Source organism: Sphaerodactylus townsendi, linkage group LG13 (assembly GCF_021028975.2).
Source record: "Sphaerodactylus townsendi isolate TG3544 linkage group LG13, MPM_Stown_v2.3, whole genome shotgun sequence".
Lineage (NCBI taxonomy): Eukaryota > Metazoa > Chordata > Lepidosauria > Squamata > Sphaerodactylidae > Sphaerodactylus > Sphaerodactylus townsendi.
Window position 1 is genome coordinate 46350656 of NC_059437.1, and position 27966 is coordinate 46378621.

At 45.0% G+C, this 27966-nt stretch overlaps 1 protein-coding gene across 1 annotated transcript in view; it reads right to left on the reverse strand.

Moving 5' to 3' along the window:
- GOLGA3 (golgin A3) overlaps positions 1 to 19138 on the reverse strand; it is a 42533-nt gene extending 23395 nt beyond the window's left edge. Inside the window, 11 exon segments of the mRNA XM_048513674.1 lie at positions 532 to 921; positions 1818 to 1979; positions 2391 to 2528; positions 3861 to 4063; positions 4756 to 5062; positions 6647 to 6758; positions 8767 to 9449; positions 10565 to 10677; positions 13314 to 13592; positions 14530 to 14851; positions 18962 to 19138. Of these exon segments, the coding sequence (XP_048369631.1) occupies positions 532 to 921; positions 1818 to 1979; positions 2391 to 2528; positions 3861 to 4063; positions 4756 to 5062; positions 6647 to 6758; positions 8767 to 9449; positions 10565 to 10677; positions 13314 to 13592; positions 14530 to 14650 (2508 nt within the window). The 5' untranslated portion in view covers positions 14651 to 14851; positions 18962 to 19138.
- Positions 19139 to 27966: the final 8828 nt, after the last annotated feature.

Sequence of the window (27966 nt, forward strand, 5' to 3'; positions counted from 1 at the left end):
CAGGGACAGATTAATAATGTTCACTGGGGCACCTGTACCCCATCACCACTGGCCTTCACCAGTCACAATGGACCTGTGTCTAAGGGACGGATGGTAGGCTTCACAGCAACCAAGATCCAGTCAACATGGGTTCCAGAAGAGACAGCTGAACTTAGGACCTGAAGATGGCCAAGGGGCCTCCAGTTCACTTACTGTATCACTATTGGCAGAGAGGTCTTGGCGGAGCAACAAGACTTTACCCACAAAACAGCTTGCAAAAGCCTCATAGCCTACTGCTGAATCACTAATGCTGTGGAATTCCTCTGAGGGAAGGAAAAGACCTAATTACACTAAATAACTGTATTGGATGAGATGCAGTGGAAGCTGGATAATATTCCTTGGGGGACATGTAAATAGTTTGTTGAAAAGCCACTGGCTGAGCTTACTGTGATGTCACTGAAGTTTCATAAGCACTCAGAAGGACTTGTCAATAAGTTTTTGATTCTAATTTTTTAAAGGAAAGAAAGGATGAATGGAGGAAGAATTTATTACCTGACTTGACTTTATCGCTATTTCCTGCTTCAGTTGCTCCAACATGTCCGATGCTGCCTCGGCGCCTTCTCCTAAATGTTTGACTCCTTCGTTGAGGCCTTCTTTCCCTGCTTTCGCTACCTGCAGGGCCACCTCCAAGACGATCTTCTCATTCTGCAAAAACTGGATGGTCTCGTCCTTAGCAGCGGCCTCCCCCTGCAGGTCTCAGCCAGCCGAGGCCTCCGACGCCATCAGTGACTAAGCATCTGACCCCAGCGTCACCTCAGGGACTCCTCCATACTTGCGGGTCTGCAGCGTCTCTTGAGCAGAAGTCAGCTGCTTCATGAGATCCAGCTGCTCCTGTTGCAGAGCCTCCACCTGAAGATCTCGCTGATTCAGCGTCAATTTCACCTGAGTGGGACAAAATATGTTCGGATTCTTTCCCCGGCACAAGCCCACCTGTGTCATCACCCCCATCGGGCAATTAAGATCCACAAGCAGGACTCTGCCCAACACACCATTACCTATGGAGACTGGACAGAGGGAGAAGGAAGAAGAGTTTGAATTTATACCCCACCTTTCTCTCCTGTAAGGAGACTCAAGGTGGCTTACAAGCTCCTTTCCCTTCCTCTCCTCACAACAGACACCTTGTGAGGTAGGTGGGGCTGAAAGAGTTCTGAGAGAACTGTCACTAGTCCAAGGTCACTCAGCAGGAATGTAGGAGTGTGGAAACACATCTGGTTCACCAGTTAAACCTCCGCCACTCAGGTGGAGGAGTGGGGAATCAAACCTGGTTCTCCAGATTAGAATCCACCTGCTCTTAACCACTACACCACGCTGGAAAGCTTTTCCTGGGGTGGGTCCCAAAGCTCTAGCTTGCAATTTGTTCTTTAAATTCCAAAGTTTTGTCACGGGTACATAGGAAAGAGAAACCATAGTGATACCTCCTTATTAACTCACTCCCCCACCCCCCACCCCGGTTAATGAACTAAACTGTTTTACTGTTGCCAATTCCAGTATATTTTAAAGGGAACAAATGAAAGGTAACCAGGGTTATCTCCTCTGATTACTACAAGGGATGCTGGTGGCAGCAGCTAGGCACGGAGAAGGAGGAGACAACTTGAGCTGCCGCAGCCCACCAGCATTTTCCAAAGAGGTGTTAAGAAGCCTGCATCCCTGGCTTAAATCTGTATATTCCCTGCCTCCACTATTTAAAGCCAAAGATGGAAATTATGAATGAGTGAAGTAAAGGTTTCTACACTTGATTGCATTTCAGAGAGTCACTGGGATCTTCTAGTTCTGTCTACCTGCTCTAGATCCTGCTCCAACGTTGCTGCAGAATCAGCCATTTTCCGTAGTTGTTCCTTCTCCTCCTCAAACTCTTCCAGCTTTCTCTGCAGGTCCTCTTCCACCATGCTCTTGGCCTCTTGGATCTGCAGAAAGGCTGCTTCCTGGTCTAACATGTCAACCTGTGTGAAAAAAGAAGCACTGAGCTCTGACATGTGGAAACTGCAATACTGCAGCTAATAAACAGGAAGTTGGAAATCAGAAAATGGTTTTACTCCAGTTCGGCCCTCTGATTTCCAAAGTGATCCAACTCTAATCAAAGTTGCTGAGCTTTGAAAATGATACTCCTTCAGAATGACCAGCATTGGTCTCAGATTATACACGGCAGAAAATGTCACTGTATGTAAAACACTTTCAAATAAGCATTTTCTTCCTGTGCATACAGTTACACACAACTAAACTGCTAAACAAACATATACAAAAATATGCCATTTAACAGGCATCTTTTTGTGTAACTTTTTAGGTCACATGCCTTCCCATAAATGTTGGAAAACATTTGCAATGTGTCTACACAGCCTTCCTGCAAACCTCACCTCGATGTTTTGCAGCTGGGAAGCTATTCGTTCCTTCTCTTTGATGGATCTGTGTTGAGTCTCCGTTAACTGATGAGAGAGCGTTACATTCTCTAACTTAAGGTGTTCCAGCAGTCCCACTTGGGTCATCTGCCCAGCCTAAGAGAGATAAAAAACAAAAAACAAAAGTAGCTATATGATAAGCATCCTAAATGCTCTTTAACAGTAATGAAAAAAAGGGGGATATTCAAACTAGTTGAGCATACGTTTTGTGTCCTCTCGCTCCAGCCTGAAGAAGAGATGACCCATTTTCCAATGTCAAAATTTGGCTTAGTTCAGACATCATGGCAAATCATGTTTTAAAAGCCTTATGTTTTGGTACCTCATGTTTTGGTATCTTGCCTGAACTGACCAACCATGGTTCACAATTGTTTGGCCAACCATGATATGAAGTGGGCCTTATTTACTTATTCCCAGTAGAGATCCAAAGAGGCTTCCATCATTCTCCTTGCCTCCATTTTATCCTCACAAAACCTCTGCAAGGTAGGATTAGGCCAAGAGTGTGTGACTTGCCCTAGTCTGGCATTCTAACCCCTACGCCACACCTGAAATGGTTATTCATGCTAACTATGGTTCCATCTGATATCTAAATTGACAAACCACAATTACGGTTGCTGCTCCACCTCCAGAGGTCAAAGGAATGAATTGATGATCAGATGGGAAATGAAAAGAACTGTGCAGCTTTAAACCGTGGCTTGCTTGTCCATTGAGAAGTGCAAACCAAGGTTTGGGTTCTAAACTACCACTAAGACAAACCAAGCTTAGGTGAGATGTCTGACCTGAGCCTTTGCGTGTGGCATATTTCGGTTTTTTAAGTGATATGGAAGCTCCTTAACAACGTTGATGCCTCAGAACCAAGTGACTCTGTGTGTGTGTGTAAAAGTGTGAATATACACACATACGTACACAACTAAACATTACAGTGGTTTCTGACATCCCAGTCTAAAGGTTTAGACAGACAAGGGGGAATGGGGAGTGTTTTAGAAAGATTTGGATCTGGGATAGTCTGGTATGTTCCCTTGAGTGACTCTTATCCTGGCATCCACAAGGGTTAAGGGAGAGGGCCCAGTGTATTCTGCGAAGTGCCATAGATTTGCAGTTGAAAAATTAGTCAGGAGGAGGAGGAAGAAAAAGAAGAGTTGGATTTATATCCCCCCTTTCTCGCCTGTAAGGAGACTCAAAGAGGTTTACAAACTCCTTTCCCTCCCCCCCTCACAACAAACACACTGTGAGGTAAGTGCAGCTGAGAGAGCTCCAGAGAACTGTGACTAGCCCAAGGTCACCCAGCTAGCATGTGTTGGAGTGCACAAGCTAATCTAGTTCACTAGATAAGCCTCCACAGCTCAAGTGGCAGAGCAGGGAATCAAACCCAGTTCTCCAGATTAGAGTGCACCTGCTCTTAACCACTACACCACACTGACCTATACTGACCTGTATGTTTGCCATCTCACTCTGCAGCCTAACCCTCGCCTCCTGAGCCACAGCCAACTGCTGCTGGTACCACTGCCGAACTTTCTGTAGTGAAGCAATCTCTGCTTGAGACGATTTCAGCTTGTTGGTTAATGTTGTGCGGTCCAACTGCACCTGTTGGAGCTGGCTTTGCAAATAGGAAAGCTGTTGTCGGAGGTCTTGAACTAAAGAACCCAGGAGAAAAAAATTTAAAGGTGGGGTTAGAACAAACTAATGTGCCTTATGAAAGCATGAGCTTCCCCTAGAAAGTTCACATTTGGCTGCTGGAAGAAGAGATTAACACATATTTCTTGTACATGAGCAAATACTGTACTCCCTGGCCATAAACTATGGGTTGTTCACCAGAGTTTGTTGTAAACTATAGTTTGCAATCAACAACAGCAAAAAGACCCATCTGCATAGCAAAAATCTATCCACTACCATCATGGGCACTACCATCGTGGCCATGTTCTCCTACCACCCAGCCATCAAAGTAGCAGGTAAGTAGCATCAGGATTTCATGGTACAGCAGCCTCTCAGCTTTGGATGGAGGCAGGGACCCCCTAAAAAACTGTGCCTCCATGTGAAGGCATGCACTCCGTTCATATGGCTGGGACCATGGGACATATGGCCATCTATGGGACAGCCAGCCATGCGAATGCACCGAGGTAAGGACGGGTTTGTGTAACCTGTCTTTCACCCATGTTTATTGGCCTGTGTGGAAAGGGCCACTGTTGCCATGGTTTTAATCCTGTTTTCTGCTACTACACTTTATTCCTTTTATGATGACTTTCATAATGCCATGAATTACCTCAAGAGCTGTGTGACAGGAGGAGATAGCATCAACAATATTGAAGAGAACCATGCAGGTACCCACCTGTGCTATCCTTGCTAAGGACATTTTTCTGCATGTCCTCCACTTTCCCCATGAGTCTTTGGTATTGCTCCTCAGCCACACGCAAATCATTGCTAGAGGCAGCCAGGCTGGCGTTCTTGGCCTCCAAGGCGGTCTGCAACTCCACCATGGCTTGCTCCAGGTCCCAGCAAGACTGTTTCAAAGTGGCGACCTCCAAGTTCAGGGAGTGCTGCTTCTGCTGGCTGCTTTGACTGTGTTCCATCTGGGTCTGAAGCTTCATGTTCAAAGCGGCAAGCTGAGTCTGCAATTCCGTCTTTTCTTTAAGAGCCTGAATAAAACCATGTTGTTGTTTTTTAAATGACGGTTCCAGAGGACATGAAAAATCCAAGTAGATTTAGATCAGGGGTCTGCAACCTGCGGCTCCGGAGCCGCATGTGGCTCTTTCAGCCTTATACTGTGGCTCCGCGTGGCCTGGAGGTCCAGAGCAGCCGCCATCCCCCCTCTGCCATCCCAACAGCCGCCATCCCCCCTCTGCCCCACGGAGCAGGCAGCTGCCTGAAAGGGCCACTGTTGCCATGGTTTTAATCCTGTTTTGTGCTACTACTGATCCGTCAGGCAGAAGGGGTTTCCCTGCCCGGTGCCGCTGACTCCCACAGCACAAGAGGTGGCGGCACCGGGCAGGCTGCAGTCGCCATCCCTCCTCTGTCCTATGGAGCAGGCAGCTGCCTGCTCTGTCAGGCAGTGGGGGTTTCCCTGCCCAGCACCTCCGCCTCCCAGCACTGTAGGGAAAGTTGAGTGGAGGGGCCGAACTGGAGGCGGCTCCGCTCTCTGGCTCGATAGATCTTCAGGGCCATGGAAAATGGGTCCAAATGGCTCTTTGGGTGGTAAAGGTTGCCGACCCCTCATTTAGATGTTTCAGATCAGATGTTCCTTCTTCAGAGTTTTCCTTAAACTCTGCTATCCCATGCAATGCTTTAATAACTTCCCACTCTTCGACCCTCAACCTCAACCAAGCTCACGGCAGCATTCAAACATAACAACAGGCCATGGTTATAAGGATGTTCAGATGTTCCCTTTAGTTTTCTGTCATATACAGCTTGGTAGCTGAAAGGTCTTTCTGATTTGCGACAAACTGCAGTTTGCAACAAACCATGGCTTGCAAGCAAGAAGCAAACAAACCATAGTTACATAGTAACGTAAAGACTAATGAGTTAGAATGGCAGAAGTGCTGACAATGAAAAATAGTAGACAACTTTATCATAAAGAATGGTGAAAAGTAGCTCTCAGTCATAAGTGCTTTACAAATCTGAATCCGAATGAGGGAACAAAAGACTGTTTCTAAGGGTCGTTGATAGTTTTTGTGGACTTGTGAACATACTGCATTTGACAAACTGTGGGATACATCTGACTCAGGAAACTATGTGAGCTCTTTTTCCATATTAACTGTGCAATGGAGGAATATACTAAATCACTTTCCCACTGAAAGCCAGGCATATGCACCAGGAGTCCCCAACCTTTTTAAGTGTGAGGGCACATTTGGGAATTCTGACATGGCATAGTGGACTGTAAATTTGGTTTAATGGCAACTTTGTTTTGCACACAAAATAAATCATGTGATTGTTACAGGTCCAGATATACAAGACACAAGTACCTTCACAGACAGTGGAAATGATTGAGGAATGCTGGTCATTTGTCACTGGGCAAAAAGAAGTGATTCATGATGAAACGACGCATCAAAGCAGCATGAAAACCACAGAGCAAGCACAGGGGAAATATATGCTAGACAGGCAGACTCTCCTTGGGCATCCAGGCGTAACTGTACAGTTCTTTTAATCTCAATTTCTGTATTTTAAGCACCATACAAGGGGATTCTTTAGTAAACCTCAATCCTTTAAAAGACAACATTTTGTACCTCATTGGCTTCTAACGACAGTGCTTCTAGTTGGCCTTCCAGCCTCATCTTCTCTTTGAGGACCTGCAACATTTCATCGTGTGTGCCCGCAATGGAGCTTTCCATCGATATACTGGGGAGAGACAAAGCCCAAAGCTGTACACATGACTTCAATGTATACCTGGTGCTATTTATATGCACTGCATGCATGTCACAAAAGCAACGTCTCTGTCGCCTACTCATTATATACTTCCGAGACAAACTGATGTCCTGATATAAGTAGCAAAGCTACACCAGGGAAACGTGGCTCCAGTTTAGCTTACTCTGCAGTGATATACTTTAAAAAGGAGGAACTTGCTTCCAAAAAGCAGAATAGTTATACCAATAACAAACCTTAGTCAAGTGCAACATATTGGGGAGATTTCTACAATAAACACTTAACAGTGTCAGGAATGGAGCCTGGTGATTGAGGGACACTCCTATGTAACCTGATTGACAGGCAACCTGAGTGATATGTAAAGGGACTTTCTCTTTCTCTTCCACTCTCTATTCTGATCTTCATGGCTTTAACATGGATTGTAGATAACTAAGCAAGTGACCCTGGCAAGTCATTCTTCAGGGAAACAGGATGTGCCCGTTGTCCTGAGGGGGGAGGTGAGCCAGGTGGCTGCATCTATCCCTATCGCAACCTTGAGGTGTCTAAGCCTCCAAACAACTCTCTTCACCCTTTCTTTGGGAAAACAGGAGGGGGGGTGTGTGAGGTTAAAGGGACCCAGGAAAGCCACGTCTGGCAGAACTGGCTTTCTCAAGCTGGGTATTTTCAATAAACGCTGCTGATCAAGAATCCAGAGTCTGTTTATTGGCTAAAGGTCCAAGACCTAACCAACAGGTATGAAGAGGACAGATGAGGATTTAAAGATAGGAAGTCGAAGTTCTGTAATGGCCCCATAAATATAGCATTGGACAACCCAGTGTACCATCCAGCCCACTGACTGGGTCGATCACAAGTGAAGTCATCTTGAAGAATTAATGCACGTGGCTCACAGTTCTACTGCTGGAAATGAACAGATGCAGATCCTTTGGAATCCTGACTTGAAAGAGGAACTTATCTCTCTGCAGAGCCTGGACCTATTGATTTCAATGTAGCAGTGGTTGCAAACTGCATTCTGGGAATCCCTGGGGTTTCCTGGACCCTTCCTGGGGGATTCCTCAACGAGAAGGTCAGCAACGGCAGGCAGGTTTCCCCTGCTACTGCCGAAGTTTAATGCAGGAGCACGATGTGTGCATTCTCTGGCTCAGTAGGGCAGAACTGCAATGAGAGTTCACCAGAACATGGTGCAAACTAACTTTCACACCCAGTGGCCATGTCCCAGAAACTTCCACAATGCACATGGAGGTGGCAGACAAGTTAATGCAGGAGGAGGAGGAGGAGGAGGAGGAGGAAGAAGAAGAGTTTGGATTTATATCCCCCCTTTCTCTCCTGCAGGAGACTCAAAGGGGCTTACAATCTCCTTGCCCTTCCCCCCTCACAACAAACACCCTGTGAGGTAGGTGGGGCTGAGAGAGCTCCGAGAAGCTGTGACTAGCCCAAGGTCACCCAGCTGGCGTGTGTGGGAGTGTACAGGCTAATCTGAATTCCCCAGATAAGCCTCCACAGCTCAGGCAGCAGAGTTGGGAATCAAACCCGGTTCCTCCAGATTAGATACACGAGCTCTTAACCTCCTACGCCACTGCTGCTCCTAGAAGGAGGAGGAGGAGGAGGAGGAGGAGGAGGAGGAGGAGGAGGAGGAGGAGAAAAGTTGGATTTACATCCCCCTTTCTCTATTGTAAGGAGACTCAGGGTGGCTTACAAACTCCTTTTCCTTCCTCTCCCCACAACAAACACCCTGAGGGAAAGGTGCAGCCGAGAGAGTTCCGAAGAACTGTGACTAGCCCAAGGTCACCCAACAGGAATGTGTTGTAGTGCACAAGCTAATCTGGTTCCCCAGATAAGCCTCCACAGCTCAAGTGGCAGAGCGGGGAATCAAACCTTGTTCTCCAGATTAGAGTGCACCTGCTCTTCACCACTACACAACGCTGGCCCAGGATCCTGCCAACAACAAGGAGCTCAAGATTAGAAAATTATCGCATTGTGTTCTTACCTACTGGAGAGGCTGTCTCTCCGGCTCCTCACCTCCCCATTTAGCTCCTGTTCCTGGCTATGATGCTCTGATGCAGCAGCCTGTAACACTTCCCGGATGGAAGGAAACTGTCCGACGGTGTCCAAAGAAATCTCCTGGCCGTTTTCAGTGAACGAAACGCCCGGCTTGCTTTCCATGATGAGTAAAGTGCTGTGCGGACTCCTGCCAGAGACACTGCTGTAGGTGGAACTATCGCTCTCATTGCCATCTAGTCTCATTCCCACATCACTTCCGTCAATTTCCGACACACTATCTTCCGCCAAGGAGGAGTTCTCCAGGCGATCATCTGGGTCAGGGGTCAGCCTGATCTCAGACACAACTGAAGTCTGGCTGTTTATGTTTTGCCTTAGAGAAGAACTGGACGAATCAGCAGCTGGACCTGTCCCACCTGTGCTTCCCTCTGCATCATTGGTTCTGTAGTCAGCCAGGGATCGGATCTTGCTTGACCGTGAAGATCTGGAACTCTTCCTGTCTTTAGACTGCACTGGAAGGCCCAGGCTTCCCAGTTTAGGTCCCCGTGGGACACTGGTCCGCAAGAAGGAGTATTCTTTCGTCATAGCTACAGTGCTGGCCCTTGGCAAGATTTCTGGGTTTAACATTAACTCAGGATCGAGTGTACTGGAGGGGCGGGTTTTAGACAGCTTCTACGGAAGAGTAGAATAAGAGAAAAAAATTCTAGATCATTCAAAAATTGGATCGGGAACCAATTAAAAATCTTTTACAGTGCTGTGCCATAAACAGAAGTGTCTGCTTGTTGTTAGAAGGAAAAGCCAGGATTTGTGTTAATTCAGGGATTTGGAGCACACCAAAACCAATACAATTCCATAAAACAAACAAGTTCAAGACCCATCAGCAATGACATTAACATTTCAGATTCTACGGGACCTAAAAGAAAGCCAGAGCTAACAAGATGCTGTCTGATTGGATTGTGAGCAACAAAACTACTTCAGAGAGGCAGCACTGTTTGGAAATACCAAGATTTTCCCCATCAACCCAGGGAGAGAAGAACAGCTACAATCAAGTCAGCCATCTCCAGCTTTCCATGCACGGATTTTATAAAGTTATGTTTCCCCTCAAAAACACAGAAAGTTAATAGGAACACCTGAGAGTTATATCAAAAGGAAACTATACAGCAGCACTGGCACTGTTCATGTCTATCAGGTTTGGGTGGGAAACTGTCCTTGGGGTCTTATTAGAACAGTGATGGTGAACCTTTTCGAGACCGAGTGCCCAAACTGCAACCCCAAACCCGCTTATTTATCGCAAAGTGCCAACATGGCAATTTAACCTGAATACTGAGGTTTTAGTATATTAAAAACGGTTGGCTCCAAGGCGCGCATTACTCGGGAGTAAGCTTGGTAATAGTCGGTGGCTTTGCTTTGAAGCAACTGTGCAACGCTTCGAACAGGTGAATCACAACCCTAGGAGGGTTTACTCAGAAGCAAACCCCATTGCCAGCAACCAAGCTTACTTCCAGGTAAAAGATCACGCTTTCGTTCTTCCCATGAAATTCAGTAGGGTTTAACAGCGCTTAACAGGGTTACCTACACTGCTTCCTCAAAACTAGGTCTTAGGTTTAATGCTAATAATCTCCCTGAAATAATTACACTATTAGCACATGACGAACTCTGTGCACGTGTGCCCACAGAGAGGGCTCTGAGTGCCACCTCTGGCACCTGTGCCATAGGTTCGCCACCACTGTATTAGAATATAGCCACAATAGAAATCAAAACAGAGAATCTAGCCCCAAGTTTCTTACTCTCTCCTGATGCCTTTTCACACGGTACTGTTTCAGCTGCTCTTCTAGGCGCCTTCTGGCCTGAAGCCTGATCTGTTCTTCCCTCTCCAACGGGAGAGAAGAATCGGAGGAACCTGCATCACAAAAAAAGAAGCTTCCAATACTTGTTACGTGGGTGGTTTCTGCACGCCTCAATCACATCGTTCAGCGTATTTTCTTTCGTAATTAGTATTTTACTACGAAAGAACGAGGAGTTAGGGAGGCGGTAAAGAGAGAACAAAGGCCAGAGATGGGCGAGATGGATGCTGTTTTAATGAAACTGCTTAAGTTGAACTCATTGGAAGGAGGGTAAGCCACACCACAGACTCATGAAACCACACTCTGAGCCTGCTTAAGATGGAGCGGCATCGGGAGGTCACAGGGACTGCCAACAGTCAGCAGAGATAAATATAAAACCAAAGGGGAATGACTTCTTCAATGCTAATAAAACAGTTTGACTAGCCTACAGATCACAATTTTACAAGCAAACCTGAAAGCGTTAGTTTTCTATCACACCACTGGTATGAAAAGCAATTTAATTGTTCATTTTTTAAACTCTGAAAACCACCTTTGTTCGTCTTTAAAACCACCAACCTGGGAGGTAGAACATTAGGGTAATTCAACAGATGGGGACAGATAGATAGACAAAGATGGCGGCGGGCCACCCACCAAGTCCAGCAGTAAGCAGAGATTCTAACACAGATTTCCTGGCTTTTGACTGCCAGCTCAGTGCCTTCCAGCCAGGCGGATATACGTACAGGAGGACTAAGAGGTGTGATGCCCTCCCCCTACAAATTCATGCATTAAAGTAAAACATGCAACATTCATAAGATGAACATACTAACACACTGCAAGTGGAGGTGTCGTGCCAGCCCACCGAAACCCCCAGTACCACTGTGCAAGCATTGCTATCTTAAACTTACGGCACTTCCAAGCAACATGTAAGAATGCCCTCCGTGTTACGGGCCCTGCCTGCTTCAAGAACCCAACCCACAGGACAAATCGACTGAAAACTTTTATGGTGTTATGTTTTAGGTTTCAGTTTGTAAGGGACCTTGAGAAGGCTCTGTGGGGAGGTGGAGAGGAAATAATCCAAATAAATAAATACGTTGCTGTCATGGTTAGATGCTATTGGGATTAGAAATTAATCCCATGCCAGTGCTGAACCTGACATAGTTTGATGTCATAGGAAACACCGTACTAAACAAAATGTTCTTCCTTTGTCTTTTGCACACAGTTGGCTGCATTCAGACCACCCAAACAAAGTGGAGCTTGAATGCAGTGGGGACAAGCTTGCTTTATTTTTCCACTTTTCCCTTCTTCCTGCTCCCATCATGTGCACAGCTGTGATGAAGACTTCCTGGATTGATCAAGTTGCCAAATCTAGGCATCTTAACCAATTTCAGTGTCTTCCTTTCCCAGTAACCAGCATTCTAAACCATGGTGCGTTCCTGGCAGAGAATCCCAGTTCCTAAGAATTAAATAAATTTGGTCATTACAGAACACTGGCATTAGATGGAAGCCTTTTTAAAACCAGGAAATCTTCAACTGAAGCACTGTGCATGAGGAAAGGAGAGAGAGAACGTGTGAGCCAAAGAAAAGGTCAAGTTTGTGCTCACCACAAATACATTCTGATTTCTTTGTGAGATGCAAACAGACCTTATGCTTGTAATAACAACGCCCAAGCCAACAAAAACTGGCAGGCAGCTGTGTTATTCTACCAGGGGGAAAAAAAACTCTAAAAGGAGCAACAAAAAGTAATGAAATGTTAGGGAGTAAGCTTTCTAGTTTCCCTGAATTCTTCTTGAGAGCCAGTGTGGTGTAGTGGTTAAGAGCAGGTACACTCTAATCTGGAGAACCGGGTTTGATTCCCCACTCTGCCACATGAGCTGTGGAGGCTTATCTGGTAACCAAATTAACTTGTCACCTCCAACACATGCCAGCTGGGTGATTTTGGGCTAGTCACAGTTCTTCAGAGCTCTCTCAGCCCCACCCACTTCACAGGGTGTTTGTTGTGGGGGTGGGGGAAGGGAAAGTAGATTGTAAACCCTTTTGAGTCTCCTTACAGGAGAGAAAGGGAAGATATAAATCCAAACTCTTCTTCTTCTAATCGGGCTTGGAGCAAAAAAGACAAAAAAGGGCAGGGAAGAGAGAAAAAGAGAAAATGATGCTGTCGGGTATGACGAACCAGGCCTCTGACTAAAGTCCTGTTGACTAAAACAGTCTCCAAAAGGAGAACAGGAAGTAGAATGTCTTTAAGTAAAGCTACAGGCAAAAACTGTCTCCAAGTTGCATCAAGTTCAGTAGGATTCCACACAAAGGCCACTTTGTGTTTGAAAATTGAGTTGCCTGCCTGAAGTCAGGGTTCACTCTGATCTCTCTCCAGATCTGCATATTTTACCACCCAAATAAAAGAAATTTAAATCCCTAGCTTGTAATAGAACTGTAAACAAAAAAATAGAAAGAAAAGAAAGAAAACTGGGAGAAGGACAGGAGAAAAAGAAAAAAATAGCGGAACCAAGCCAACCTGAATTGGTAAGCGAAGTATTGTTAACTTTTGCAGAGTCACATGCTTCAGAGACCATAAAGCGTAAATCCCTGTAAACTGAAGCCTGAAGCCATCATTGGAGATGGATTCTGCAGAGACCTCCCCCCAACGCCCCAAGAGAAATGGAGAAAGCTGTTCATGGAGCAAGAGAAAGCAGGGGCTCAGCCACGGAGAGATGCTTACACAATTCCGTTTCTTGCATGGGAAGGCTTAGTTTGAGGGACTGCAACGCTTCCTTCCTAAGAACTATGCCCTCAGCACTAGCTCCCCGAGGCGACTCTAGGTTGGCATGGAAACCAGGCACACCTGGAGCTGGCTCTTCCCCACGTGGACCGCTGGCAAGATCAAAAGACACAGGGAGATCAGGAAAGGTAGATCCTGGTCCATTCTGGAAAGGGCTCTCCTTGTTTTTCGGTGCCAGACTCTCTCCGATTGGCACCTTGCTGTCACTTGTGCAAGCACCTGGGGGAGGAAAAGACAACAATATTGCATTGCTTTATGCAAAAACAGTGATAGAGGCATGACTGGAGAATGGCACAGATGGAGATGAAAAGGTCTCGAAAAATGCAGGGAAAAAACCTTTTGTGTTCTGTTTTCTAAGAGAGGTGCTCCCTGTTGCGACCAATGACAAGGACCAAAGATGGGGCTTGGCATAATTCAGCTTCTCACATACAACATCCATTACAAAATCAACAACAGAGGAATAGTAAACTAACTCATTTGCCTTTATGCTAGGATGCACAAAGCAACATTAACAGGCCAATGTACAAAGTGTCTTACTAGACCTCCCCCACCTGAACGCAAAGAGACTTGCAGAGACCATCTAAAAACTTCTGCTTGAAAATATTCTACAAGTGTAAGACATATTGCGGACAAAAAGCTCTAAATTCAAAAACACTGCTGCTCCAAAGCGTAAGGAATGTATTTTATGGTAGATTTAGGACAATTTTTTTTTACAAAATCTATTTAGCCAGATAGAGCCATAATTACTTATTTAACTAACTTTGGTATTATTGATTTTATTTTGTGCTCTATTGTATACCTTGTTGTTCACCGCCCTGAGCCCTCCGGGGGAGGGCGGTATACAAGTATAATTAATAATGATGATGATGATGATGATGATGATGATGATGATGATGATAATATAAGCCAAGAGCGTAAATGGCATTAAAAGCAGGGAGAAGACAAATTTCTGGAGGACAGACCCAGTATATGACAACTAAACAGAGCCTCCATGTTCAGAAGAAATATATCAGTTGCTGGGAAGAAATGAGTGGGAGGCTCTCGATCTCTGTGATCGGGCTTATAGTCCTTCCAGGGGCATTTGACCGGCCTTTGGTCTGATTAGGAAAGTTCTTTTTACATGTTTAAAAATACCCGATTAAAATCAATTGCTTACTCTCAGCGGCATCTCCTTCTGTGGGCGAATCCAACTTGGCCTCGAGGTCCACAAGCTGTTCAGAACTGCAAGGGGCTCCGCTGCTGGCTGGCTTCTCCAGCAGGAGAACAGATGAGTCCATGGCAAAGACGCTGGGAATTCTCTCATCAGCTGAATAACTCACTCCCAAGTAAATTACCAAGTCCTTTTTCTCTCCATTGGCGGTGCGGCTACCACCAGGCACACAATGCTAACCCCTTTTCATCTGTTATTTTAGAGCAGGCAACTCAATTCAGCACAGTCCGCAGGACATTCAGAAATTCCAGGAGATTATTAAAGTTGTCTATGGGGGAGACGGGGGAGAAAGTAATTACCAAGATGCATCTCTTTCTAGAAATCACAGACATTTATTTTTAGAAAGCTGTTTTCCAGTCCAATCGAATCTGTCATCTATAAAAGCCAGCATGACATTCCTTTGCAGCATAACTGAGAAACAGAAGCTCAGATGAGCCTAGGCAAACTAAAGGGTAGGCTGACGTAGGTAGGTACAGACCCAATTCTCAAAAGTTGGGAGCCCCAGGAACATGGAGCTGGTTAAGCTTTGGTCTCAATGGAGTTTACTTACAGAGCAAGACTAAGAAATGTTGGTGGCAAAAGATGCCATCAAGTCACAGATGATTTATGGTGAACCCATAGGATTTTCGAGGCAAGAGAGATGTTCATAGCTGATTTGCCATTGCTTGCCTCTGCATAGTAACCTTGGACCTCCATAGCGATCTCTCATCCAAGAACTAACAGGATGACTATACGGATCAGTCACCACCTCCCAGTCTAACCTCCTCACAGGGCTGTTGGGAAGATAAAATTAGGAGAGGGGGATAGTGGATGCCAAAAAAATGCTCCGGGACTCTCAGAAATCCTCTGAACCATAGAGAGCAAAGAATGTATGTAGCCATTGCAGATTAGAAACTAAGGGATGTGTGGAGGGAGGGGGGAAGCAAGGAACCCAGAAACTATGCGTGGAGGGAGGGGGGAAGCAAGGAACCCAAAAAAGAGGAGGTCATGACACCTCCTCCCCTTTAATTACTATTTGAAAATCTGGGGTAGCCTAAAAAGTTCCACAAACTTACAGGATTACTGATTTGAAAGCCTGTTCCTATACAATGACTGGAGCAAAGGAATCACAAGTCAAGCCACAGTTACAGGGTATACATTTTCATCCCTAATTCATTCTGCCAGCTGCATTTTATTTTCATCGTCTCTCGCCAAGGGCTAGACCACTTGATCCATTTAGATGCAGTCAGTTTCACTGATAGAGCAACACCGCTTGTTTACTGCTTCCACACATCCAGTACTGAAACTATCGTACATCATTTTGCAGATGAGTGAATTACTACAAGTCTGGGCACAGTGCGACGAAAGTTCATTGCCACACAAGGCTGGTCTGCTGGCAGGGAGAGGTTATAGAAAAGCTTTCTTAAAGTTCACTTTTAAAAGAGCCATTAATACCAAATGTACCCCCTGAGACCAAAGGTCTTTAATATTTCGGTCTGCTGAAGACCCTCTGGAAGCTGTAAAGGATGCTGGGAGGTGAACAAATATGCATCCTTAATTTTGTGGAAAGACAACACATTTTACGAGAAAACTGGGGAAGCGCCAGCACCATCAATGCTCTTCTCAGTGAGATAATATCTGAAAAACACTGTCATGGATCACTGGCTGTCGCTTATGGAGAAGAATGTAACATTAGGAAGCCATTTGTCTCATTGGCTGAGCAGCTACAATGCTACTTGTCATGACAACAAAACAATAGATCTAGGTCAGAATCAGATAATAACAGTATCAGATAATAACAGAATCAGATAATAATCAGATAATAACACTCACACAGTACATTCCAAGCACTTCACACACATTATTTCATTAATCCTCAAAACAGCCTTGTAAGGTAGACCAGCAATGACACTACAAGAAGGGGTGGTTTGCTACCGGGTGAGCATGTGGCAGAGGTAAAATATGCACAAGGGGCCTCCCAGCTCATTCACGTAACCAATCTACTATACATGTTTTCCTACTGACTCTCTATACCCGTGGTGGCCAACCTTTGGCACTCCAGATGTTATCGACTACAATTCCCATCAGCCAATTGCCCCAATTGGCAATGCTGGCAGGGGCTGATGGGAATTGTAGTCCACAACATCTGGAGTGCCAAAGGTTCGCCACCACTGCTCTATACCAATCTCAGATTACTTAGGTTCTACAATAAAAGAATAAAGATTATCACCACACAAAGTCGCTAGATCAGTCTCTTACACTGGGCTAAAATTATAACTCAAGGAAACATATACCTTTAAGTAAGTTTTCCTACCATCCCTAGAAAGAACCATTTGAATATCCTATATTATAGTAGGTAATAATAGTAAGAAGAACCCCATGACACAGAGTAGAAAGCTGCAGTACTGCAATTAAAGCTCTGCTCATGACCCAAGTTCAATCCCAAAGGAAGTCAGATTCAGGTAGCCAGCTCAAGGTTGACTCAGCCCTCCAACCGTCTGAGGTCGGTAGAACGAGTATGCAGCTTGCTGGGAGTAAAGTGTACATGACTGGGGAAGGCAATGACAAGCCACCCCGTAAACACATTCTGCCTAGTAAACATTGTGATCTGAGTCACTCCATGGGTCAGTATTAATGATGACCCGGTGCTTGCACATAGGGCCTTAATAATAGTAATACCTTAATAATAGTAATGAATGCTATTTATAAAGAAGAGTTTCTGGATTGCACTTTTTAGAAAAGCCCTACCCACTTAATAAAAAGCATCACAAAATTAACTAGAAGTTAATGCATGTCTTTCCCAAACACTGATGATTTGTATAAAGGTGGGAGGCGGGAGGAAACCAGGGTTCTCATAATAATAGTTTCATATTTGATGACCGGAAATGAGACTGAAATCTATCTGAAAGTTAATAAAGTACTATCATAGCATCTGACTTCAACAATTTCAGCCACATGTCAAGAAAGTATATGAACTCAAAATATATATACCCCAATAGACATTATATTCATTTATCACATTTTTTATGATGCCTTTCCAGGAACTTGCCCAAGGTGGCTCACAAAATAAAAATAATAAAAACAAAAGGATAAACGATATCATTGATGCAATGAGTAGGAGAGAGATAATGTTTGTCACCATTTTTGTGTATTTGTGTGTGTGTGGGGGGGGGGAAGCATCCTCTACAGAGAAAGAGATACAGGTAGGGTGATGTAAACAAAACAGAAACATGACCTTGGAGACGGATAGAAACAATAAAATAAGTAAGAAGAAAACATCACCTTGAAGATTTAAGACAACACAAATCTAGCTGATCTTTAGAGTGAAAGAGAATGTGAGAGCCTGACCAGCAATAAGCACGTCGCATCTTCTCTCCAGCATTTCTCAAAATGATTTAAGAACCAGTGAGGGCCAGAGAGACTTGGGTAGAACCACTGGCCAGCCACGAAAAGGTTCACTGGATAATTCTGGGTCAGTCAATGTCTCACAACGTAATCTACCTGCTGGAAGTACTACCTGTATGAATACTGAAAGGGTACATCATGCAAATAGCATGCATAGTTATATGCCTGTTTATAGACATACTTATATTTTACATATTTATATATGCATATTTAAATGAAATAGCAAACAAGTGTTATATACATCTTGTAGAACCAATAATGTGCAAAAATGTATAGCCTTCAATTAGATTAAGACTGGGTGTAATATGCACAGGCAATGGCATTTAAAATCACTCCATGGACAGAGTCCTCCCTTGTTTTCAAGGGGCTTGCTTTTTCAGTTCACACAGAGACAACTGTGAAGATCTGAGCTTGGATTTGGGGCCAAGGCAGGGATGTTTATGTGTTGGGAGGAGGAGTTGGGAGCAGTTTTAACACAGGGAGAGTACTATGCGTGGGGGGGGGGGGGCACTTACACGCACCTTTTGTGAACTGAGCTGATTGCTGAAGCCAAGAGAAGGATGTACGCAAGAGGACTTCGACAGAGTTTTGTAGAAGGGAATGGGGGTTGATTTATGTTTGTGGAAGGTGAAGTATGGGGCTATAGAGGAAATGAAGACCTGAACTGGGCTCCAAGCAGCAAGATCACCTTAGGCAGAGCCTTTGCTGGGGGAAAATCTCAGCTTTAGCAGACGCGAAAGTTTTGAAGACTAGCTGTTACAACCGGGGAACGCACAGCAAGAATAATTTTAGCCCCAGCCTCCCTTCGTGTCCAGCTGCATACTCCCTCCCTCCCTTCCTCCACTCCCTAACTTGGCAGATGCCTCCCACCCACAACCCAAACAAACGCCAGCTGCAGCCACTGCCCTCCCCCTGCCAGCCCTTCAAGGGGCGCCCCACCCCATACACCCCCAGGCCTTCCCCCTGTCAGCCCCTTCCCCCTCCGTCCACTGACCTGCCTGCGCTTGAACCTCCTTCCCTCCCTCCTGCCCGAGACGTGGCGCTCCCGGGACCTCTCCGGCAGCCACAGCCAAGCGGTGCAACACCTTTTGTCTTCCCCCCGGAAACGCCTCCCCGGTTCGGACCCAAGCGGGGCCCTGGCTGTTGGCCAAGTCAGGGGTGGGAATCCCCTTTCTCTATCTCAAAGGTCACCCCCAACGACGTGGGGAAAGGAGGGGACGTGAGAGTGACAGAATGGGCGGAATGGCGCCAAAGTGGGTCTGTGTTTCTCCTGAGGGGGAAGACATTTGGAACCGGACCATCCGGGAGGGACAGCGCTTGTTTGTTTTCAGACGTCATATCATGACTCCGCCCCAGGCAGAGTTTGTTGCCTTTCTGTTTGGAGGCATTTGGGTTTGGGGTGCCGTTACTGTGGCTCTGCATCGTTTAAAGAAGATTTTTTAAAAATTATTATTATTAATTATTATAATTATAATAACTGTTGGTGTTATTTTTAATGACGCAGCTGCCAGTTCTTTAGCTGGTTGTTGGCCTTTCATTACAATTCGAGCCTCACCCAGAGGCCTAGGAGGCTGTAATGCATTGGTGTCAAACTCGCGGCCCTCCAGATGTTATGGATGCTGGCAGGGGTTGATGGGAACTGTAGTCCATAACATCTGGAAGGCCGCGAGTTTGACACCTGTGCTGTAATGTGTCGGCATAGTATTCATGCGGATCCCAGCAGGGCTGCCTTCGGAATCTGACAGATGTCAGCAGTGGTGTAGGAGGTTAAGAGCTCATGTATCTAATCTGGAGGAACCAGGTTTGATTCCCAGCTCTGCCCCCTGAGCTGTGGAGGCTTATCTGGGGAATTCAGATTAGCCTGTGCACTCCCACACACGCCAGCTGGGTGACCTTGGGCTAGTCACAGCTTCTCGGAGCTCTCTCAGCCCCACCCACCTCACAGGGTGTTTGTTGTGAGGGGGGAAGGGCAAGGAGATTGTAAGCCCCTTTGAGTCTTCTACAGGAGAGAAAGGGGGGATATAAATCCAAACTCTTCTTCTTCTTATCAATTTGCAGATGTTTCAAGCGCTGGCCTAGTGTTCTCGGAGTGCCGCCCTGGGTGCCAATTACCACTCTCTGTGGCGGAATGGTCTGCCTGAAACTATTATAAAGACCTCCTTGCCCTTTTTATATTGCAAAATGTGTACAATAGGATTGTTCAGGAGAGCATTCTTGCAGAGGAGTAGAGCTGTGATCTATGATGAAATGGACCAGCTCGGGAGGTGACCTCTACTCGGGCTAATGCGTGGGGTTTTTTTCAACTTGTACAAACCCAGCCTGGTTTATTTATGCTGTTTGACTAGGGATCTTTGCTTAGACTTAAGTGTTATATTCTGTAATTCTCTTGCTGATTGACTGAATAGCTTTGTTTTACTTGGAATCTTTGCTATTATATTTAAATATAATTCCATTCAAATGTTATCATATTTTGTAATCAGCTTATTGGTTGACTGAAGAGTTCTATCGTACTTGTATTCTGCCCTCAGTCCCATTGAGAAAGGTGGATTATAAATGAAAATAAATACATAGATTTTAAAAAATTATCTAAAAGGTTTGGGTAAAGAGAAAACTCTTCACCTGGCACCTAAGAGCCAACAAGCCCAAAATGAACTTTGAGGACATTTCAAAACCAGAGGGCCACCCCTGTTCCTATTCACCACTTGGCTCTCTTTTGCAGAAGAGGGCTCTGTGAGCACAGCTTGTGATAAAGTTCTTAACTGGCAGGCAGGACAGTACAGGAGAGACAAATCCCTCTGATGATCCCAGGCCATTTAGGGCTTTAAAGATGAACAATAGCGCTTTCAGTTGTGCTTAGTTTATCTTTAGCAGTACTTTCCAGAGTTGCTTTCCAGAGTTTTTCCACTAGAGGGCATTTAATGTCAGGAGAAGAACTGATTTTAGAATGTTTAGTTTATTATATTTATACCCCGCCCTTTCCTGGCCTAAGCCAGACTCAGAACAGCTTACACATATAGCTTAAAACATCAAAGCACAATTTCATGTACACAAGTTAAAACTCAGCCTTTAAAACAATAACTGATGGTGATTGATCAAGTATCCAAAGGACCTTTGTACCCTAGAATCCATTTTCAACTACATCGCTTATTCCCATTCTTAAATATTGGAATGGGAAGGAGGGGTGCAGGATTTGGGAGGCCATCATGATGGAACAGAACAGACTTCTGAGCTACCTGTGATAATAACAGGGAGCATCCTCTTCCCTATGTCCTATTTAAATCTTCACAGTCAGCCAAGAGGGAACTGTTAGGCAGTTTTATACATCTGCTGGGCCTCTGGTACCTATTTTAAATACTGGCATACGTGGCCTGTGGCTTTTGTGAAGTGATTTCCACTCACAGGTTGTGCATGAATGTGAATTTGTAGTGGTATTTTTACAGCCTAATTCTTTTGGACTGTGTTGGCCCAAGTTGGTAGCTTTTCATACAGCAACAGCCTGCAACATATTAAAAGTATTCTCAGTACGCCTAAGAGAAGTGAGAATCAGCCCATAATGTACGATTGTCAACAATATATATTATTGCTGCTGCTCTGAGGGAAACGGGGTGATTCCATGCTATAATCATTTTGCATTACTACAGACCATTCCTAGGCTCAATCCGCACATTCAGAATAATGCACTTTCAAACTGCTTTCAGTGCTCTTTGGAGCTGTGCGGAATGGCAAAATCCACTTGCAAACAGTTGTGAAAGTGGTTTGAAAACGCATTATTTTGCCTGTGCGGAAGGGGCCCTATTTTCACTTGCAAGCAGAACCAAAACAGTGATTCCATACTGCACTTAATATAGCATTATATTTGCATCAAAATGAATCCTGTAGGCAAGATCTTACTATATGTTTACTGGGAAGCCCCTTTTCCCTCAATTTCTTTCTTTCTTTCTTTTTTTGGATCCCTTATTATCAGCCCAATTGACTCTTCTGGTTTTCTCAGGATATTAATGAATCAATAGTTGAATCTGAGTTTTTTCCTGGTTGGGGTGGGGGGTGGGGAGCTTCGGTGCTGCTTTTTTCTTTGTAGCCAGCTAAAGCCTTCACTTATAATTTTTGTCTCATAATTATTGTCATAGTGCGATACTGAAATTACTATCATAAAAAATAAAATAAAAAAGAAGTAATTGCTTTGGCTGCCTACAAAGTGAGAAAATACTGCTTTACACCACCAGTTATACATGAATCCTGAAAGCATCACTAACCACAAGAGCAAGGAGATAATTAGGTAAGCAAAAAAGAAGAGGGGAATTTTCAAAGTATACTAACACTAAGAAGCTCCAGTAGCATCTTGACAATCCAGACAAAATAACCAGGACTCCGATTGCATTTTGAGCTTTAAAAAAATTGTCACAATCAGAAAAAAGTGGAGGCAGAAAAACTTGTGAGGCCATACACTGCCAATAAAAGTCACCTGGATGAATGAAAATTCATATTAATTTCAGACTCAACAACTAATGTACAACTATCGAATACCAAAGAAATAGACAAGGTGGAAGCACCCTTAATGAACTTAATTATGTGTACAACACAAATTCTTCTCATAAAAAGAGCTGTTTCGATTGAAAGTGGACTTTTTATCCAAATGGTTAAAAATCGTGGGTACTATTCCTTCAGAACTGAGGTGAGAAACATTTCTACATCCAATTCCAACAAGATGTAAACAGGAATCTTATATGCTCTTCATGGAGCCAGTAGGTGGCTACCTTTCCACATCGGCAGCTATAGACTAAGTTCATGCTTTGTGTGCCAAAAATTGCTTTCTACCCAGAGAAAATCCAACCACATTTACACAGTTTTAGCCCCATTAACCCTAGTAACAGAGTTAATCACAAGCTTCTGAGTAAGCAGGTGTCAAAACAGGTAATACATCTCTCCCTTCCAGTAAAGTAAATGAGACTGAAATGTACTTAATGGTCTGAATAGTATCTTACTATGACATGCCCCTAAAGATGCCAGCCATGGAGGCAGGTGAAACATTTTCACTTGTACATTTCTATCTGGTACAAGAGCCATTTAATTCTGGAGTCTATAACAAGAAGTAGATTTCCAGCCCTGCAAACTTATGCTTCAAAGATCTAATTTTGAGATTTCACAAATGATTACTCCTACATGCTAGTCACGCTCATTAGACAGCCTTCTGGTGGTACCTGCTTCTAGTATTCTCCTTATGACAACAGTTAGTCACAGTTTTTTGGATAGTGGGTCTACTAGTCTGGAGTGGCTTACACTGAGTGGCTGTGGAGACAACAGTTTTGGCACTTGGCCAAAGCGAACTGATTTGGTTGCATTGTTTTAACTTCTGTGTTTGTTTAATTTTGTTGATGAACTATTAGGGCTTTTGTAGATGTATCTCAGTGGTAGAACACCTGCTTTGTATGCAGAAGGTCCAAATTCAGATCCCAGCATCTCCAGTTTAAAGATTCAGGTAGAAGGTGATGCGAACAACCTTAACCTGAGAACCCACTAGCAGTCAAAGTAGAGAATTCTGACCTTATTAGACCGATGGTCTGACTCAGTAGGGGCACTTCCGCACATGCAGAATAATGCACTTTCTAACCCACTTTTACAATTATTTGCAAGTGGGTTTTGCTATTTCGCACAGTAAAATCCGGCTGTGGAGCTCATTGAAAGTGGATTGAAAATGCATTATTCTGCATGTGCGAAAGGCAGCTTTATTTGTTTGATTGTTTTTGTGTCCTTGCAGCTTGCATTGCTGACTGCCTTGAATCTAGCAGGACAAGGGGGAATAGAATTACTATAAATAAATGTTCTAATTGGTTCCTACATTTTTAAAATTTAGATAAAAATCTTCTTTAGCTGAAATGTACTTTCAGTTTTTAAAAAATGGTGCCCTGTGCTTCTGAATACCACATTCGTAAATGACATTTGCCCATCAAAATCTGAATATTGCTCAAGCCACCCCAGAAAGGGACAAATAACTCATCTTCCAGAGTCCCTTTCGGTCAGGGGAACGGCACAGGTGGGAAATTTGACATACCTGCTCCCCAAGCATCATGGTACCTGTCTGAATCAGGCCCCATGCCACTTGAACAATTAAGATATGCACACCGGTCGGCATCCTGACTTGACTAATGGCCAGGTGTATCATCCAGTTTGGCCAGTTGTTTGACAGATGACAGCAGAAAATCTGTTTGTCTTTATTGAAGGTTCTACAAGACTAATTCTTTTTCCCTGCTTACCATATTTGACTTGACTTTAGCGCTATTTACCCTTCATCTTTGCTCAGTGGTGTTCCAGCACGTGCTTGAATGTCATTAAATAAATGTAAACTTTCACTGCAAATATCTACTCATTTTATTTGATGGATCAACTTATTCACTAGAGGCTTTCTTTTTTTTGCTCACGAATGTCAGAAACAACGAACGAAGGGGGGAAAGATGACAGACACGGAACCCTAAAACAGCTTTCATTGATATCCTGTTTTTTCCCCCAACAGGATCCCCAAAGCATCTTAAAACCCTGTTGCCCTCTGCTCTGTTTTATAGCAACAGCCCCGTGAGGGAGTTGAGGCTCAGAGAAAATGATTAGTTCAAGGTCAGCCAACAAGCTTCTGTGGCAAAGTGGGAATTCAAAATTGCATCTGTCAGATTCTAATCTAACATTCTAGTCACTATGAAGTGCTTGCTATCTTAACAGCCAGTGGCGGTGACTGATTTATCACTTTGCTCATTCTTTGCATTTCTATCTCTCCTTTCTTCCAATATGGAATATAGTTGTCCTTTGACTGAAAGATTGTCTTGTTTTCAATTAGCTGAGGCCTTCTGTTCTTGGACCTTATCCAACATTTGGCCATGGTCACGATGACTAGATCAGGATTGTCAACTTCCAGGTGGGGCACGGAGATCTCCCGAAATTATGTCTGATCTGCACACTATCGTGATAGGGAAATCAGCAGAGTAGAATTAGAAGAGACCAATACCCCGCCCCCAGAATGCCCGGTCACGCCCCCATTGTGCCCCGCCCAGCCCCATTGGCACTACGCCACAGTTTGAATCCCACCACCATGGGAACCTGTTACTAAAATTTTTGGATCCCACCACTGAACCTCATTGAGGTCGCTCTCCTTCCCAAACCCCATTCTCCCCAGACTCCATCCTCAAACATCCAGGAATTTACCAATCCAGAGTTGGCAAACCTAGACTAAATAAAGGCAGGCTGTAGCTGAATTCTCAAAAGGAAGATGGAGCTAATAATGACCAAGTGCTTTGGAACATAGATAAGAGTAACTTTTGGTTAAATGATCCAACTGGGTTGGCAGCTGTGACCACGCTGGGTCTGATTCTGGCATGAAAGAGATGCACTGATGAATCTCTCTCAGGCACATGTGGTCATTTAAATGTTCTCTCAGCCAAATGGAAACTATCCACAAAGAAACATCTCCCACACAATGTAATCATCAGTATGATATATAAAGGAAACATCGTTTAATGGGTATCTGGGCTGCATAGCCGTGTTCTAGTAGCATTTTCTCCCGACGTTTTGCCTGCATCTATGGCTGGCATCTTCAGAGGATCATCTGAGGCTGAAGATTCCAGCCACAGATGCAGGTGAAATTTCAGGAGAAAATGCTACTACTAGAACTCTGTCGTACAGCCAGGAAACCACAAAACACCCCAGTGATTCTGGCCGTAAAAGCCTTCAACAATATGTTTAATGCAGTGGTGGGATCCAAAAATTTTAGTAACAGGTTCCCATGGTGGTGGGATTCAAACAGTGGCGTAGCACCAATGGGGCTGGGCGGGGCACTACGGGGGCGTGGCTGGGCATTCTGGGGCGGGGCATTCCTGGGCAGGGCTGTGGCTTAGGGGCCAGCAACCACTGCGGGGGTCCTTGAGTGGGAAGCTTAGTGCACACAGAAGCGGCAGGCTGCCACGCACGCCGATGAACCTCCTGTTAGACTGCTTCAAGTTCTGCGCGCTACTGCTGAGGAGCGGAGGAGGGGCGTAACTAAGGCAAAAATCACGTGGCAAAATCACCAATTAGTAACCCCCTCTCGGCACACACAAATAATTAGTAACCTACTCTCTGGAACCTGTGAGAACCTGCTGGATCCCACCTCTGGTTTAATGGGTACTTGACAAGGATTGTGGACTTCCAGATAGTGGCTGGAGATCTCCTGCTATTACAGCTGATCTCCAAACAATAGAGGTCAGTTCCCCTGGACAAAATGGGGCTGGAGCCTGAGGAGGGTGGGTTGGAGAAGGGGAAGGACTTCAGTGGGGTGTGACGCCACACAGTCCATCTTCCAAAATCAGCCATTTTCTTCAGGGAACTGATCTCTGTTGCCTGGAGACCAGTTGTAATAGTAGGAAATCTCCATCCGCAACCTGGAAGTTAGCAACCATAGAGGTAGCCTTAGGCAGAGGCGTAGGAGGAGATCTCCAGCCACTATCTGGAAGTCCAAGGGGGAGGCTGACGCACCAGGCATGGGCCCCTGTGGGTGTATGGTGAGGGCGTTCCAGGGTGGGGCAGGGTTATTTTAGGACGGGACAGGGGCGGAGGATGCACCAGTGCACCGAGCCTTTCCCCCCCCCCCTTGCTATGCCTCTGGCCTTAGGTTCTAGATCATAGGTGTCAAACTCGCGGCCCTCCAGATGTTATGGTCTGCTGTTCCCATCATCCCCTGCCAGCATCATGCTGGGGTGATGGGAGCTGTAGTCCATAACATCTGGAGGGCCATGAGTTTGACACCTGTGTTCTAGATAAACTGCAAGATATTTTGAAGGCAACTAGGCTGGCTTTCCATTTATCTTCATCTTAACTGCTGATTCTGAACCGAACACATTTCCCGGAGAAATTGTTGAAGGCAGATTTAGAATGGCACCTTCGGTGTGGAACTGCCCATTAGAAAAATGCCTGCGTATAGAGAATAGGTGCTGAAGACCTTGACCGATCGCCCTTGAATGCTTGACCATACCGAAAACGGAGGAGGCTGAGAAGGAAGGAATGACTGCCGGGAAAAGATACAAACCTGGGTCTGAAAGCAGCTTAATCGAAGGGACAAACACCTCGGATTGGATCTGTGACCGTTGCAAATCCCCCATTTTGGAACAGCAGCAGAATTGGCAGTTTCTTGAAAGGATTAGGGGTGCCTGTCCTCAGGTGACCTCTGGAAAAGAAACCTGCTAACAGGGCTTTAAAATCCCTTCAAAAGAACCACCCTCTTCAACCTGCTTACTTTTCCCTTTTATGCTGTTTTGCTCTCAGCTCAGCAGGGTTTTTTCCCCTCTCGGTCCCGTTATTTGCTTGTCTGAGACTATCCTCTCAGCTTACCGCCCGGAGAAGTAATCCCTAGTGAGAACTTCGAGACAGAATCGTTACTTCTGTCGGATTAGGACTCTTGTTTAAAACTTTCTGCTTGTTTTCCCTGTCTCTTTTATCCTTTTGAATTCCTTGTCAGAAAGATGTTTTTCCTAGCTTAACTTGTCCTAATGTTGACAATCCTGGCGGGATTTGACGGAGAGAGCCGAGAAAGTGGTGCATTTGAAGATTTGCTCTTTCAAAGAGCAGATTATGGGGCAGGAGGAAATAGTCTGCTGAGCAAGGCAGCAGGAATACTTAGCCAAACTACAATCAGGTTATTTTTTTTCAGTGGCAGTCCTTGAAAGGAAACTCTGCTGGGAAGATCTGAGTTTCATTGAGGGGGCCATTTGAGCATCTTCTGTGGAGATGACAGCTGGCGGCCTAGTTCAGACAGTCCTCCTGTGAATGCAGGGGGAAGCACAGGGTCTCCAATAGGCTTTTTACATACACATGAGCCATCAAACTGCAACTGACTTATGGCAACCCCAGCAAGGGGCTTTCAAGGCAAATGACAAGAAGGTGTGACTGGCCATTGCCTTCCCCTGCAGAGTCCTCCTTGGTGGTCTCCCTTCCAAGTACTGACCCCACTTAGCTTCTGAGATGGGTGCTCGACAAGGATCTATG